The sequence below is a fragment of the Typha latifolia genome, chromosome 6, assembly GCF_019914945.1.
Source record: "Typha latifolia isolate L0001 chromosome 6, TyphaL0001v2, whole genome shotgun sequence".
Taxonomy (NCBI): Eukaryota; Viridiplantae; Streptophyta; class Magnoliopsida; order Poales; family Typhaceae; genus Typha; species Typha latifolia.
This window is the reverse complement of record NC_133091.1, coordinates 852,293-865,365: the sequence shown is the minus strand read 5'-3', so window position 1 is coordinate 865,365 and position 13,073 is coordinate 852,293. Positions and strand designations below refer to the sequence as shown.

Here is a 13,073-nt window from a genome sequence, read left to right as displayed (position 1 = left end):
ATCCTTATCTGAGTTTTTTTTTCTCAAATGAAATACTATCTATATCTATATCAGCATCTAGATCGGATAAGTTTTTATACTCGTAGCTAATCCAATCGAAGTATCAACCATAAGCCTTAGAAAGAATAAAGCTCGAGCTTACCCTGTTTTTGAGTAACAAAAGAGATCATCGCTGCTATCTCAGGAATAAGAAAAAATTAAGATTTGAATAAAATTATGATTTATCTGGGATAAAAAAAAATTATCTGAATTTATTTTTTGGTATTTGGTTGAAAAACTGGGATAAGTCTGAATAAAAATATGGAATAAGAATAATGTTTAATTTTAATAGTTGAGATAAGGGTATTGTGCTTTTTTAGTTTAATGTAAATAATTTTATTTTGAGAAATATGAGAAATATGTTTATAAATGAAATATAAACTGTAAGTTTATTATACAAATATCATATTATTCTCTCATGATTATTTCTACAATTCTTGGATAAGTTTTTCTTTAAGACTTAACTTACTATAATTTACAGAATATAAATATTATCATAAATAGCATTTATAAATTGAATTACGATTAAGAATTTTAGATAGAAGAAAGACTAATCCACTACGGGAATAAAGATCCACCATCAGCCTGTTTTGGTTGATGGCGATTTATCGTTTATGAGAAGGCAAGCAGAAGGAATCCAAACATAAAATGAATGCATATGAATTATAGTAATTCAAAATATTTTGGATCTTGTTTGAAAAATGACAGAGTTAGGCATCAGAAGGGCAATCAGTGAAATTGAAATCACAATGAGTCTGCTGCATCCAATGCTTCAGGCATACAACCGAAATATATTCTTCCCATAATTCATAGAATCTCACCAGCATGAAGTATAAACCAATGAATCCATCATAGTTTCAAAGTTTTAACATATCTTATGTATACGCTAGCAGAAACTGCTATTAAATCAAAGGAAACTAGAAGAGCTGAAATGAACACTAAATTTAGATGCCTCAACCAAAGGGAGTATCAAGTTGTCCAAAGGAACTGACTTATCCTTGATCTCAGGACTTAAATCTATCTTCTCTTTTGACACTCCTGCCTTCTCTCGAATGTCTATCAAGCTTCTCCCTGATTTTTCTCCTAGCCCCTGGTTTCACAGATTGAGCTTCAGCATGATCAGTAGCTATGAAGGTTGTCAGCAGGGTAGCTGACATGTATGACATTGCATCTCTACAAGAAACGCCCCCTACGAGTCTTGCTTGTTATATTTTCCTCCTGTTACCATATAAAAACTAAAAGTATGTTAGTATAGAGTATCTAAAAGATATGAAAAGAGGCTAAATATGCATCACATTTATGGCAATCATGTTTTTCTTGGAAGAAAAGCTGCAGAGATGAAGTTTTTGCAACTGGGTAAAATTTTGCAAGAGATGGTAATGGAAGCTAAAGATTCAACAAGAAAGGAACGGCAAATACTTTGTATTGACAGACGGTTTGGAGGTAAGAGAAGTCGAGAGCTATGTTGTTCAAGAGGCCTCAAGATTCTCTGGTACAAATAGACTAGACCAAGGAAAAGCTTAATGATTTCAGGTTTCAATTTTTGAGAATATATCTATATTTCCTAAAAACGTCTAAATGAAGAAAACATAGACAGCAGCGAAGAGAAACACCAAAGCAGGTCATGACACCAAAAAAGTTCTTTAGGTTAGAGAAAACATTAGTTGTCATGCTAAATATATTTTCTTAAGTATAGCTCTTCTCCATTTTTGAATCATTGATTCCAAAGACTTAACTAATTCATACCAAAATTGTTGGTCTAGCAAAAGTAAACATGCATGTATCATCCTTCTACATTTTGGCATCTCATATGCTGAATTTGTAATCATTCCATCCTGGAGAAAGCATCATGGATACAGTCATACAGACAGAATCCACCACTTTAGCACAAAGAGCTTAATAGCAATATTGGACAAGTAAAAGGGTGACTGATGGATCACACATAACTGAACTACAATCTTACAATGCTAGTTACCTTTTCATGAATACCTACAAATTGCAAATGTCTAATCAATATCTGAAACTGATGAGAGAACAGCAATGTATATCATTCTGCATCACTGTTTAGATAAAAGAAACAAATGAGTTTTACTAGTTTCTTCTTAAACAGCATAATCTTTCCATTTCTTCAAGATTCTCCACCTAACATAAGAACTCTAAACCAGAATGGCACACTTGGTAGTCCACCCTAGTTTATCACTTTATCTTTCTCCACTAAGGGAATTTCCAAGACAAGTACCATGTTACTGTAAAGATGCAACTTCCTACACCAACTTCTACCGGCAAATAAACATTTATTTGCAATCAAATGTATCAGAGGAAAAGAAGTACATAATAATCAATTCACAAGGCACCCAAGTTTACCACTTTATCTGTTTGGTTAATCCTTTAGCTTTTGAAGAAGCGCATCATTGCGTATCATCTTTTTTCATGCCTGCCTGGGCCCATTAAGTCAACCTAGTTTTCTTCAAGAACACCAATTGCCTCAGTCTGATATAAAAATTCCTCAACTAAGCTTCAAGACCCAACTTCCAACTTTACCCAAGTTAAGAGTCAGCATGAAGAAATTTCCTTCCAGGCTTCCACCATATGAGGCCTTTTATGCTTCAACCCAAATTCCAATTTGAGAAGTTTGGCAACAAATTTGATAAAGATGGCAAATTTAAATGCAAGGAAGAAAAGAACACAGTGAACATTATTGGGTACTAAGATCTTTCTACCTAATCGATACCACGTCTTGCCACTCAATCATGGAGTCATTTCCAGCAATAAATTGCAGTGTTGCAGATCTTTCTTTGGTGGAGATGGGTAGGGAAAGAATGGGAGAGGGGAAAAAGGAAAGGGAAAGGGGGAAGGGGATTTTTTTATCACTCAGAGGAAAATTGGTCATTTTCAGATCTAGGATAAAAGAGTGGGTAACACGGTTTTTTATCTCAACAATATCTTGGGAAAAAGTTAACCGGATAAATGACGTTTATTCGGTTCTTTTATCCCAACAATTTATTATCTGATTGGCACTGAATTCTAGGATAAATGGGAGTTTATCACAGATAAACCCCCCTTATCTGCTTTTGCCAAATGGGACCTAAACTAGTTTTGTATCCAAACAACAGTTTAAGGTAAAATATAAGTTTAGGAATGACCTACTTAAATCCAATTATCTCTCTCATCTTCCCATTCTTTCAACTATTTTATATTTATCAACAAAATCTAATTACTATTTTGCCAAATGAGGCCTAAACTAGTTTTGTATCCAAACACCAGTTTAAGGTAAAATGAGTTTAGGAATAACCTACTTAAATCAAATTATCTCTCTCATCTTCCCATTCATTCAACTATTTTATATTTATCAACAAAATCTAATTACTATTTTTGCTTTTAAAAAGATATCACTTCAATTAACTATAATTTTAATCTTTCTCTCTCTCCTCTCTTTTTCTTTTTTTTCCTCTCCTCACATCCACTGTAGAGGATATTTAGGTCATTTGACATAAAATATCTCTTAAATCTATTAATATTAATTTTTTAATATCACATCAAGTATAAATATGATACTAATAAATCGGTTTACAATCAAACACAATATTTTTTTAACCGATTTAAGCTACCTTATTCAAGTTTAGAAAATGAGAGTAACCAACTTATTTAGGAGTTAACTACATCCAAATGCCTCAGAGATAAAAAGAAAGAAAGTAGCAAGTCTTCTCCTATTTGGGTGCACCAGAGAGGAGTAAAAAAAGAAAATGAAGAGAGAATATAACAAATAAATAAATTGACTTAATCTCTAATTGTTAGGTCCTCTTAATTTATGATAAAGATCATGAGTTCAAATCCCCAAGCATCAGGGATGATAATTGTGGCATACTTCTTGTACGGTTGCGCACTTGTGCCTAGAGCTACTGCCATTCAATTAAAATAGTGTATTTGCAAAAGCATTGTTTCACACTTGTTGCAGACTACAATAGTTTGCTTCAAAGATTGAAAGATAGTGATATATATGAAAGGAAAACATAAGATTTAACATTCTCAGCGGCAATAAAAATTCCTCAGAATTCAACATTAAGGATCAAATATATTGCTCAATTACATGAAAAGAGGATTTTAACTTGATAATTTCACTTAAAGGAAACATAGCACCTCATCTTCCCAATTATCAATTACTTTACAAGATTTTTGGCTATCCTTCCCGCTTCTGTGTTGTTGCACCATCATGTCCTCATATGGTAGGCTAAATGGAGCTAAAAGAATCATGGAGAAATATGACAAGATATAATCATACTTTCAAGAGTTGCTGCATACTCCATTTATTTGGTCGAAACATATCAAATCTATGCAGGAACAATAAATTAGGTCAAGCAAAATATTTCCACATACTCATGAACACATGATCTTGTTATTTGATGCTAGTAGTTACCTTTTCTAAACAACTTTGATTTGACTGAATCAACAGATTCAGCAAACGTCCCTTATCTCATATCCACTGGATCTTGCTCTCTCAGTTACTTCCCTCTGAAAGAGAGAAAAAAGAAGAAAAAACACAGCTTAGTCAACATAATGAATAATTTGAAGTGGATGAAAATCCACCTCCAATATTACAATTCACATAAAAGACGGAAGCCGCTTTCTCTTGTGCACATATACGTGGATGCTCCTAAAAATCCACACCACTATCAGGCTTTCTAAGCCACAGTTTTCTTTTGTTTATCAATCCAAGATATAATTTTGAGAGGCTATTTGAGATCTCTATTTAGATATGTCACCAGAATACACACAGGCTATTTGAGAACAAGTTAAAAAGTTTTGTCACAACACTGAGTTTCCAAATAACTTCTAATACAATGACAAACCTGTATTTGTGCGGTTACATGCCCTGCACCCTGGTTTCCATGCAAGAAGTACTTCAATAATGAATTACAGCCCCCTTCAAAATTTTAAAGCACTAGGAATTATGTGTACCTCAAATTTCTTCATTATCCACGATACTTCCTTCCACATTTGCAGGTGTAACTCTTCACATGAGGATGGAGCTTGAATGGTCTCAACATGTTGAACAAGCCTTAAGCTACCTGCAATAGAAATGCAGCTTAAAGGAAGAAAATATAACTAACAGACATGATACCCTATTTCATAGAGAGTAAAGGATAATTACAATAAAACAACAAGTCTTGCTTCTACTCTACGAAAGTTCTATCAATAGCAACTTACGGATTTTTTTAACATTCATCAAACGCATCTATCAAAAAAGTAACATCTTCTGCAAGATTTTCTACTAGAAGTGGTGAATATAGATTTCCCCAATCAGGAAGTAACTTGCCAATGCACAGCATCTGCCGGATAGATATTGGCACAACACTTCAGCATGCTTCATGCTGGTAGTCAGCACGGTCAGCATACATACCGCATGAAACCTTTCATGTGTCAGCAAAAGGTGAGTATAATTCATCAGCGCTACATGGATAAGCTGATATCCTATTGCAAAAGTAGGCATACTAATACCCCCCAGAACGTGGAATTTGCCTACTCTAGTTATTTGTCTCAATTCTCGAAACTACAATGTGCATACAAGTGAAGGGGAAAAAAAGAGCAATAACAGATCATCAAAAAAATTAAGCATTGTATGTATCTACTTGTTACAAATGCCTCTTCCCAAAGATCACGGTCAGACCAAGATGGTGCAGTCTCTCGAAGCGGGATTCCAATACTAGAGCAGACCCTAGCTTAGCACAAGTTTGGAATAACATAATTAATAGGAACTGAGCAAAATACAATGCACGACTGAATATTTTGGCAATGTACAAAACATAAAACGTAAGGATTTACTCAATCACCAGCTGACGCATAATGCCTGGAAGGACCCCATCACTTATTGGAGCAGTTTGCACTTCAAGCATACACTTTTTCTGTTGATCAGATGAAGGCTCATCTCTGCTTTGATTAATCATCTGTGACATATCTAAATAGAAAATTTGATATATGTAATCATCTGTGGCAATCAAACTAAGTATCCAAGAGATGTACTTAAGAAAATTTGATATATTACATAGAAGTTAGACAAGCTCAACTAGAATAACAAATTCAGAAGAATCAATATTAATCAGGAACCAACCCTGTTTCAAATCGGTGAAATTCAATTGATTTAGAAATTCCAATTTCTCCAAATTTGTTGTTTGGGATCACTGTGCGATGGGATTTCAATTGATTTTAGTGGGTTTGGATGGATTTCAGTAAATGTACTGAAATCCAATGATTTGAGGTCGGATTTATATGAAATTCATTTGCCACTTAAGTTAACATTTTCAAATCTCAAAACTAACTCGTATCTAGTTACATTTATTGAAGCATTTGAGTAAAATCGGGAAAACGAACATAACGAAATGAATTCCTACCTAGTTTAAAACAACAAGATTAGATAGATTTCATTTCAATTTAATATTTTCCAAACAGCAGAGTTCACATCCAAATGAAATTAACTGAATTCATTGAAGAATTGGTTCCAGACCTACCCTAAAGATTGCAAGTCAAATAACTGCACAAATAAGCAAAATGATTACAGATAATTAGCAATAACAAGATGAAATGAGAGAGATCACAACTTGCCTTGCGACAGACAACAAAGAAGTTTGTCACACTGCCTTCAAGAATCCGATTCCCATCATTCGTCAACAAGAGCTCCGTCGCCAAAGGCGGCCTCATCTTTTCCAAACCCTTCCTCATCCTATCATCAAGGAACAATAAAAAAGGAAGAAAATAGATATAAAATGCTAAAAAATTCCCTAATCTCTCACCGCGCCCAGTCGGAATACTTCGCCATAGCAACATCCCTCCCGCGTCCAGCCACCGCCAAGTGTGCTCCACCGAGTCCGAACACCGGCGGTACGTAGAACCCTAAATGGAGGTATACATCGATGCCTTCCTCGTCGTCCTCGCGGCTTCGAACCAGAGTTGTGATCGCCAACTCGTCCTCCCTCTCCGCGATCCGCCGCTTTGCGAGCGCCAGCTCCAGGCCGGTCCGCAAGGAGACGCTCACCAACGGCTCGACGGCCGGCGAAAACTCGGCTCGGGGCCGGACCAGTCCGAGCAGATCGGGCCGGGAACCCGCGAGGAGTCGGACCGAGTCGGAAAGGCGGCTGAGGTGGCGGTCCCAGAAGAGGAGGAGGGTCGCGTTAACGTCGGTTCGAGTCGTGGTGTACGCACCTGAGGAAGCGAAATTAGTGAAAAATTTTGGTTTATTTTGCTTCGGGATTAGGGAGGTGAGGTTACCGGAGACGGATTCGAGGAAGGTTGAGATGGGAGGGACTTCGCCTCCCCTAGGGACGCCATTGACGACGAGGTATCTCGTGCTCATCGCCATCGGAGTACGGTACGTCATCGCAGCGGAGATGGAGAAGACCGGGAATGTAGAACTGAGAAATTGTCGGATAACACCCCTTATAATATATTATTATGTACACATTTAGGGAAAATAATTGAATTATAAATAGTTGAAATGCATGGTGTTATTTGAATATTTGCTCGTAAATAAGTAAAAACCTGGACCCGCTTTTTAGAGTGTGAGTGTGGGACTCAATCTAGGCTTGGCCCAAGTGACAATATTAGACCCAATCTCGGGGCGAAGGCGAATGAATCAAATTGAGTTGACCCAACCCAATAAGAGCATGATTCGACTCAGACACACACACTGACTCACCTGGTATATTTGGGTTGGACACAGAAGAAAACCAAATTGGTCACGGAGATAGGAAGAAACCCTTGCGCTCCCATCGAAGCCACAACGATCTCCTCCTCCCTCCATCCTCCCTCCTCATCTGCACCAAGCTTAGAGGAATCAATCCGATACGATTAATAGAGTAGGGGAAGGAGAAGAGGCTTCCTCTTCCTCTCTCTTTTCTATTGATCTGTGTGCTCTCTCTCTTTGATGGTGATCTCCAATGCCTCCAAAGAACCAGCCGTCTAAGGGCGACATCGCCAAGAAGCAGAAGGTTGTCGAGGACAAGACCTTCGGCCTCAAGAACAAGAATAAGAGCAAGAATGTGCAGAAGTACGTGCAGAGCCTTCAACAATCCGTCCAGCCCAAGCCCGACCCTTCCAAGATCGCCGCCAAGGTAGCCTTTTGATATCTTACTCTCCCCCAAGAAGGCAATTTTTGTGTTAACTATTTTTTATTCGAACTTCAGAAGAAGAAGGAAGAGGAGAAGATCCGGGAGAAGGAGCTGAATGACCTTTTTAAGATTGCAGTTAGCCAACCCAAAGTTCCAGTTGGTATGCCTTGTTTGTGTTTGATTTAGTGGCGCTTGATTGTTTTGGGGTTTTGTGCTATAATTTTCCGTGTTTTGTTATTTATACATGTTTTTAACGGGATTTTTAAGGTGTTGATCCAAAGTCGATATTATGTGAGTTCTTCAAGGTCGGTCAGTGCACCAAAGGGTTTAAGTGCAAGTTCTCACATGATTTGAATGTTCAGCGAAAGGGTGAAAAAATTGATATTTACAGTGACAAGCGTGATCAAGGTGAGAGAAAAAGCTTGTCCCTGTTGCCTTTATTTTTATTCCAATCATGTTGCATGATACTTTATACTTTGTTAATTTCAGAGACAATGGAGGACTGGGATCAAGAGACGCTAGAGAAGGTTGTGGAGTCAAAGAAGAAGGAGTATAACCAAAACAAGCCTACTGAAATTGTATGTCACTCATTTCTTTCCCTTGGAACTTGCATTATTTTGTGGATCGGTTTTGCATGCAAGGAGCTTTAAACTTAAGAGTTTTATGTGTTATTATTTACACTGGTCTCACCTTCGAAATTGAGCTGTTGTACTTCTGTCAGCCTTCGTTAATAGTGATTAGTTCAGTAATTTAATTCTTCAACTGGATCTGGTTTACTTGTCTGTTGGAATAACGTATTAGCAATTTAGCATATTATCTATGATGATTTGTTAGAACTTGCATGATTGTGTTGTGGCCATATGTATATTCATTACATACAGTTAACCCCTATAGATTGTTTTGTATCACGGATAAGTAATATTCCTACCCCAGCACCATTCAGTTGATCTTTTGCTTCTCTTGCAAAGTAAAGATTCAACCTAATAGGAACAATGTATATGCGTGGACATTGGCTCCTGAGGTGCAAGATTCTAAATTATAATCATGAAAGTAACCTACTCTACTGTCACTGGTCTTGCGGTTTTCATGGAAAGTCCATCCATGTCTGATTTTGTTTTGTTTGGGAATTTGAAGCATACTTTCAAGAGGCTGATTTCAGGTAGTAAACAGTTATATGAATCTGCAGTCATTTGGATCCTTGTTATCTTTGACTTAATGTCAGCCCCATAATGTTGGGAATTGTATTGCCTCATAATCAAGAAAGCTCATAACTAGCCTTTTAAGTACTGTTTTGGATAGCTGCCTGGTGAAATTGTCAATTGCTCAGGTGATTGACATTGGATAGAGATTAAATCCTGCATCAACTTTATTGTAGTTCGGGATTTGCATTTTTATTGCCCTGTTGACCTATCTTGTGGAGAAAATTTTCTTAAATTTGTCTTCATACATTCAACAGGCTGGATAATTGCTACAGACACATATTCATACTGTTAATGGGAAATATATGGGCACAAGTAAACTATATTGTTATGGTTTCTGAACTTCTGCAATTGCAGTGCAGTTATGTTTTTAATTATGTGGAACTGGTTGTCAAACTAAGGCCAACTATATTTATGGGAAAAATATAACTCACATGGGTTAGAAACCTTGTAGGTTTTTTTAAAGTAGGGTGATTGTCCTTCTCTTTGGATCAATAGAGAAAAAGCATATACATGTCATGATGTAATACAAATTCATCTCTGTTGTGATTGTAAGTCATCAAGTATACTCACATGATAATTTGCTTTCCTAAAGAAGATAAGAGAGTTTGCATATGTAGGAGAAAATAAGAGACATTGCATGTGTATTTCAGTGAATAAGTTCTGACTTCTGAGTGCCCAAGAATTTGTTTTGAACATATGGAAATTTCAATCCCAGCATGTTCAGTATTCATGGTTGTTTTCTTCTGAATTAATTTTTGTGCTCTGAAAGTTTGGTATTTTTCTGTCATCAGTTAGTGAGGTCTAATCTTGAATATATTTGCTGGTGAAGCTGTTATTAAATTTTTTTATTTAGATGTGATCAAGTCACTCCTCGCATCTCTGGCCTTGTATATTTGATAATTGACATATTATTGTTGAAACTTCAGCATTCATAGTAATCATCGAAGGGAATTGCATGCAGCTTATAATTGATTAGCGAGTTCCTAACTCTTGGAGCATGTTACTTTCTAAAAGGGGGAAATTGGAAACTAGCTAACCTATGTTTTCCCTTCCTAATTTCTTCTTTATCTTGTGGAAATGTTCATTTACCCATGTCTGATAATACTAGTGCCTAACCGGGCATTCTATGTGCATTGCCCTTTCTTGTATAGTTTTACATGGGAAAAGATTTTATATGAACTGCCTCTGTAAATACAGATCCAGCTTCTGCAATCTGCTGAGGTTTGCAGTAATTTATGCTTTGCAGGTTTGCAAGTACTTTCTTGATGCGGTGGAGAAAAAGCAGTATGGTTGGTTTTGGGTTTGTCCAAATGGTGGTAAGGATTGCCACTATAGACATGCTCTTCCACCTGGATATGTGCTAAAATCTCAGATGAAGGCTTTACTGGATGAAGAGACTGAAAAAATATCCATTGAAGAGGAGATTGAAAATCAGGTAAACATCACACTCTTGTGATATTAAAATCCTGATAATGCCAGGTTTGAATTTTGAATCTATTATTGTTTCTCTCAAACTTGAGTTCTCCACTATGCTACCGTAATTGAAAATTGTCGTCTTCCGACAGCGTGCAAAAGTTGCAACTTCCACTCCTTTAACTACCGAATTATTCATGCAATGGAGAAAGAAAAAGATGGAAGAAATGGAAGCTGGCCTTGCTGCAATGCGTGCAGAGAGGGCTAAGAACGACCGCATGAGGTGATGTCTTTTTGTTGCTCATACCTACTCTTTAGAACTTGCTTTCCCCATCATTGTGGTAGCTAAATTGAAACTTACAATATTTTCAGTGGTCGTGAGTTATTTCTGTCGGATGCAAGCTTGTTTGTTGATGATGCCGAGGCATATGACAAATATGAAAGAGACGAAGGTGTACCTGAGGAAAAGGTGCAATCATCTATTTACTCTATCAATGCATGGCCTAACTAAAACACTTAATGAATGTTCTTCTGAAAATTCAACATGACAAATGATATGAATATGCCGCTTGTTTGGATGCTTTTTGACCAATTTTTGTTTTCATGTAAGAGTAATGATGGACCGAGGACAGTAGTCTTATATTTACGCTTAAGAGCTGTTTGAATGAACCAACTGCTGCTGGCCACTTGTTCTGTTTTTAGTACGAGAGTATCGCTTCTAGCACTATCTGACTTTGGAAATTCTAAACAATCAAAGAAAGCTGTCAGAGAAATTGTTATAAATGATGTACAACTGCATTTGGCTCACATATTTGTTGGTTAGGAAGAGAATTAAAATTGAAACAGTGTGATGAAATCTAGTGAATCGAATTGAACAACTTTAGTTAACTGAATTTTGAGTTACTACATGTTTGACAAACGAGCATACACTTTGGATTAGAACTTCTGGGGGAAAAATGATGAGTTACATGCCTGATATGGTTTGGGCAAATTTTGGGTTTTCCTAATCAATTCTTAAAGTTAAGAAGTCTCAAAAAATCACCATAATTAATTCTATGTAGGTTCTTTAGGGACGAGTATTACAGGATATAGCAAGCTGTTATTTCATTCAGCCATCCAGATATATCCTGAAAATTCTCTTTGGGTTTCTGAAACTTGTAATTGCATTTGTTGTCATTATTCTTTGCTAATCTTTTAGTAGCATTGCCGTTTTTAAATAGATCATAGTGCTCTTATTATGCACTCATTTTTCTTGTCTTTTCTTCAGACCAAGGATAAAACTTCGAATGAAGGGCCCAGTTCCTCAACTTCTTTTGACAAGGATGCAGAAGAAGTGCTTGCTGATGAGGATGACGATGACGAGCTGGACATAGATGAGCTAAATGAACTAGAAGCAAGTCTATCCAGGACATCCATTCAGATCCGCGAGCCAGGTGTAGAAGCATAATCCCAAAAATTTTGCATTCTTGTGTTGATGCCCAGACTTGTGTCTTCCTTTAAGGTATACAATGTAGACATTTATGGAGAGTGTGAACAAGCTGATGTCTGTATTATGATCATTAAGATGTTCCTATAACTGGTCATACTTCAGTGTGTCGCTAGTGACAGGATCGAGTTTTAATTATTTAATGAGCTTTTGGAGAAGCTGAATTTTGAAGCATCTTTTTTCCCAGTTTGGCACGACATAATTTACACCAGACTGGTGCTTGAAGAGTTCTTGTTTCCTTTCCAAGGCTAAATTTAAACTCCATTATTTGAAAGCGTGTATTTGGACAGAGTTTCACTCCTTGTTCTTTTAGTTTATTCTTCCTTCGCACTTGTCAATGGTATTGAGTAGTCAATTCGCTTTATTTTCCACGCAAGCGTATGCTTGGAAATTTGCATTGGATTGACCAGGAGAAAGCAAAAACTCCTCCTAATTTACCATTTGTTTGTTAGACCTGTCATTGCTATGAGATCGATTAATGGGGGTGATTAGAGCACCATCACCCTCGTATTATCTCACCAGAATTTGCAAAAACATATCAGATCAACAGCAAAATAATTGTGGAAATCAAAGCAAGACAAGCCATCCAACATATACTTAAATATGTATTACATTACTATACCAAATAACAATCTTACAAAGTACATACACACTGATGAGTAATTCCAATGGAATAGAAAGCAACAGCACCAGGGGTTACGACAAAAACACACAACCCCTCCTGCTCACAAACTTCTCCCTGTAACTTCAAAAAACAACAGCAACAGAGAAAAGTTCGTAAGACCCACTTGTTAGCAATCCTTCCCAGGACTAGAAAACTAACAAAAGCACTCA

At 36.8% G+C, this 13,073-nt stretch overlaps 2 protein-coding genes across 7 annotated transcripts; one reads left to right on the top strand and one right to left on the bottom strand.

Annotated features, from left to right (window-relative positions):
• Positions 1 to 810: 810 nt before the first annotated feature.
• On the bottom strand, positions 811 to 7,449 carry LOC140790874 (uncharacterized). Of its 6 annotated transcripts, none has more exons than XM_073141178.1 (9): positions 7,300 to 7,449; positions 6,825 to 7,233; positions 6,637 to 6,754; positions 5,860 to 5,981; positions 5,667 to 5,752; positions 4,996 to 5,105; positions 4,887 to 4,916; positions 4,454 to 4,548; positions 811 to 1,274 (listed from the first exon to the last, which is right to left on the bottom strand). In XM_073141178.1, exons 1-8 carry the CDS (start codon positions 7,406 to 7,408, stop codon positions 4,492 to 4,494), a joined length of 1,041 nt encoding a protein of 346 aa, XP_072997279.1. In that variant the 5' UTR covers positions 7,409 to 7,449; the 3' UTR covers positions 811 to 1,274; positions 4,454 to 4,491. The 6 variants fall into 6 exon arrangements, with proteins under 6 accessions (XP_072997279.1, XP_072997277.1, XP_072997282.1 ...); XM_073141176.1 differs by having other exon boundaries at positions 811 to 1,257; XM_073141179.1 differs by lacking the exon at positions 811 to 1,274 and adding an exon at positions 4,071 to 4,367.
• A 265-nt stretch (positions 7,450 to 7,714) lies between these two features.
• Positions 7,715 to 12,513, top strand: LOC140790427 (zinc finger CCCH domain-containing protein 11). The gene is made up of 8 exons (XM_073140514.1): positions 7,715 to 8,141; positions 8,214 to 8,298; positions 8,406 to 8,546; positions 8,628 to 8,716; positions 10,587 to 10,775; positions 10,906 to 11,036; positions 11,126 to 11,222; positions 12,021 to 12,513. Exons 1-8 carry the CDS (start codon positions 7,968 to 7,970, stop codon positions 12,198 to 12,200), a joined length of 1,086 nt encoding a protein of 361 aa, XP_072996615.1. The 5' UTR covers positions 7,715 to 7,967; the 3' UTR covers positions 12,201 to 12,513.
• Positions 12,514 to 13,073: the final 560 nt, after the last annotated feature.

Coding starts and splice junctions, on each gene's coding strand:
- LOC140790874 (XM_073141178.1), bottom strand. CDS start 7,408: ATGACGTACCGTACTCCGATGGCGATGAGCACGAGATACCTCGTCGTC. Junction 5,982..6,636: donor TCTTTGTTGTCTGTCGCAAG/GCAAGTTGTGAT, acceptor GATATGTCACAG/ATGATTAATCAAAGCAGAGA. Junction 5,753..5,859: donor ATGCGTCAGCTGGTGATTGA/GTAAATCCTTAC, acceptor GTGCTAAGCTAG/GGTCTGCTCTAGTATTGGAA.
- LOC140790427 (XM_073140514.1), top strand. CDS start 7,968: ATGCCTCCAAAGAACCAGCCGTCTAAGGGCGACATCGCCAAGAAGCAG. Junction 8,142..8,213: donor CTTCCAAGATCGCCGCCAAG/GTAGCCTTTTGA, acceptor TTCGAACTTCAG/AAGAAGAAGGAAGAGGAGAA. Junction 10,776..10,905: donor AAGAGGAGATTGAAAATCAG/GTAAACATCACA, acceptor GTCTTCCGACAG/CGTGCAAAAGTTGCAACTTC.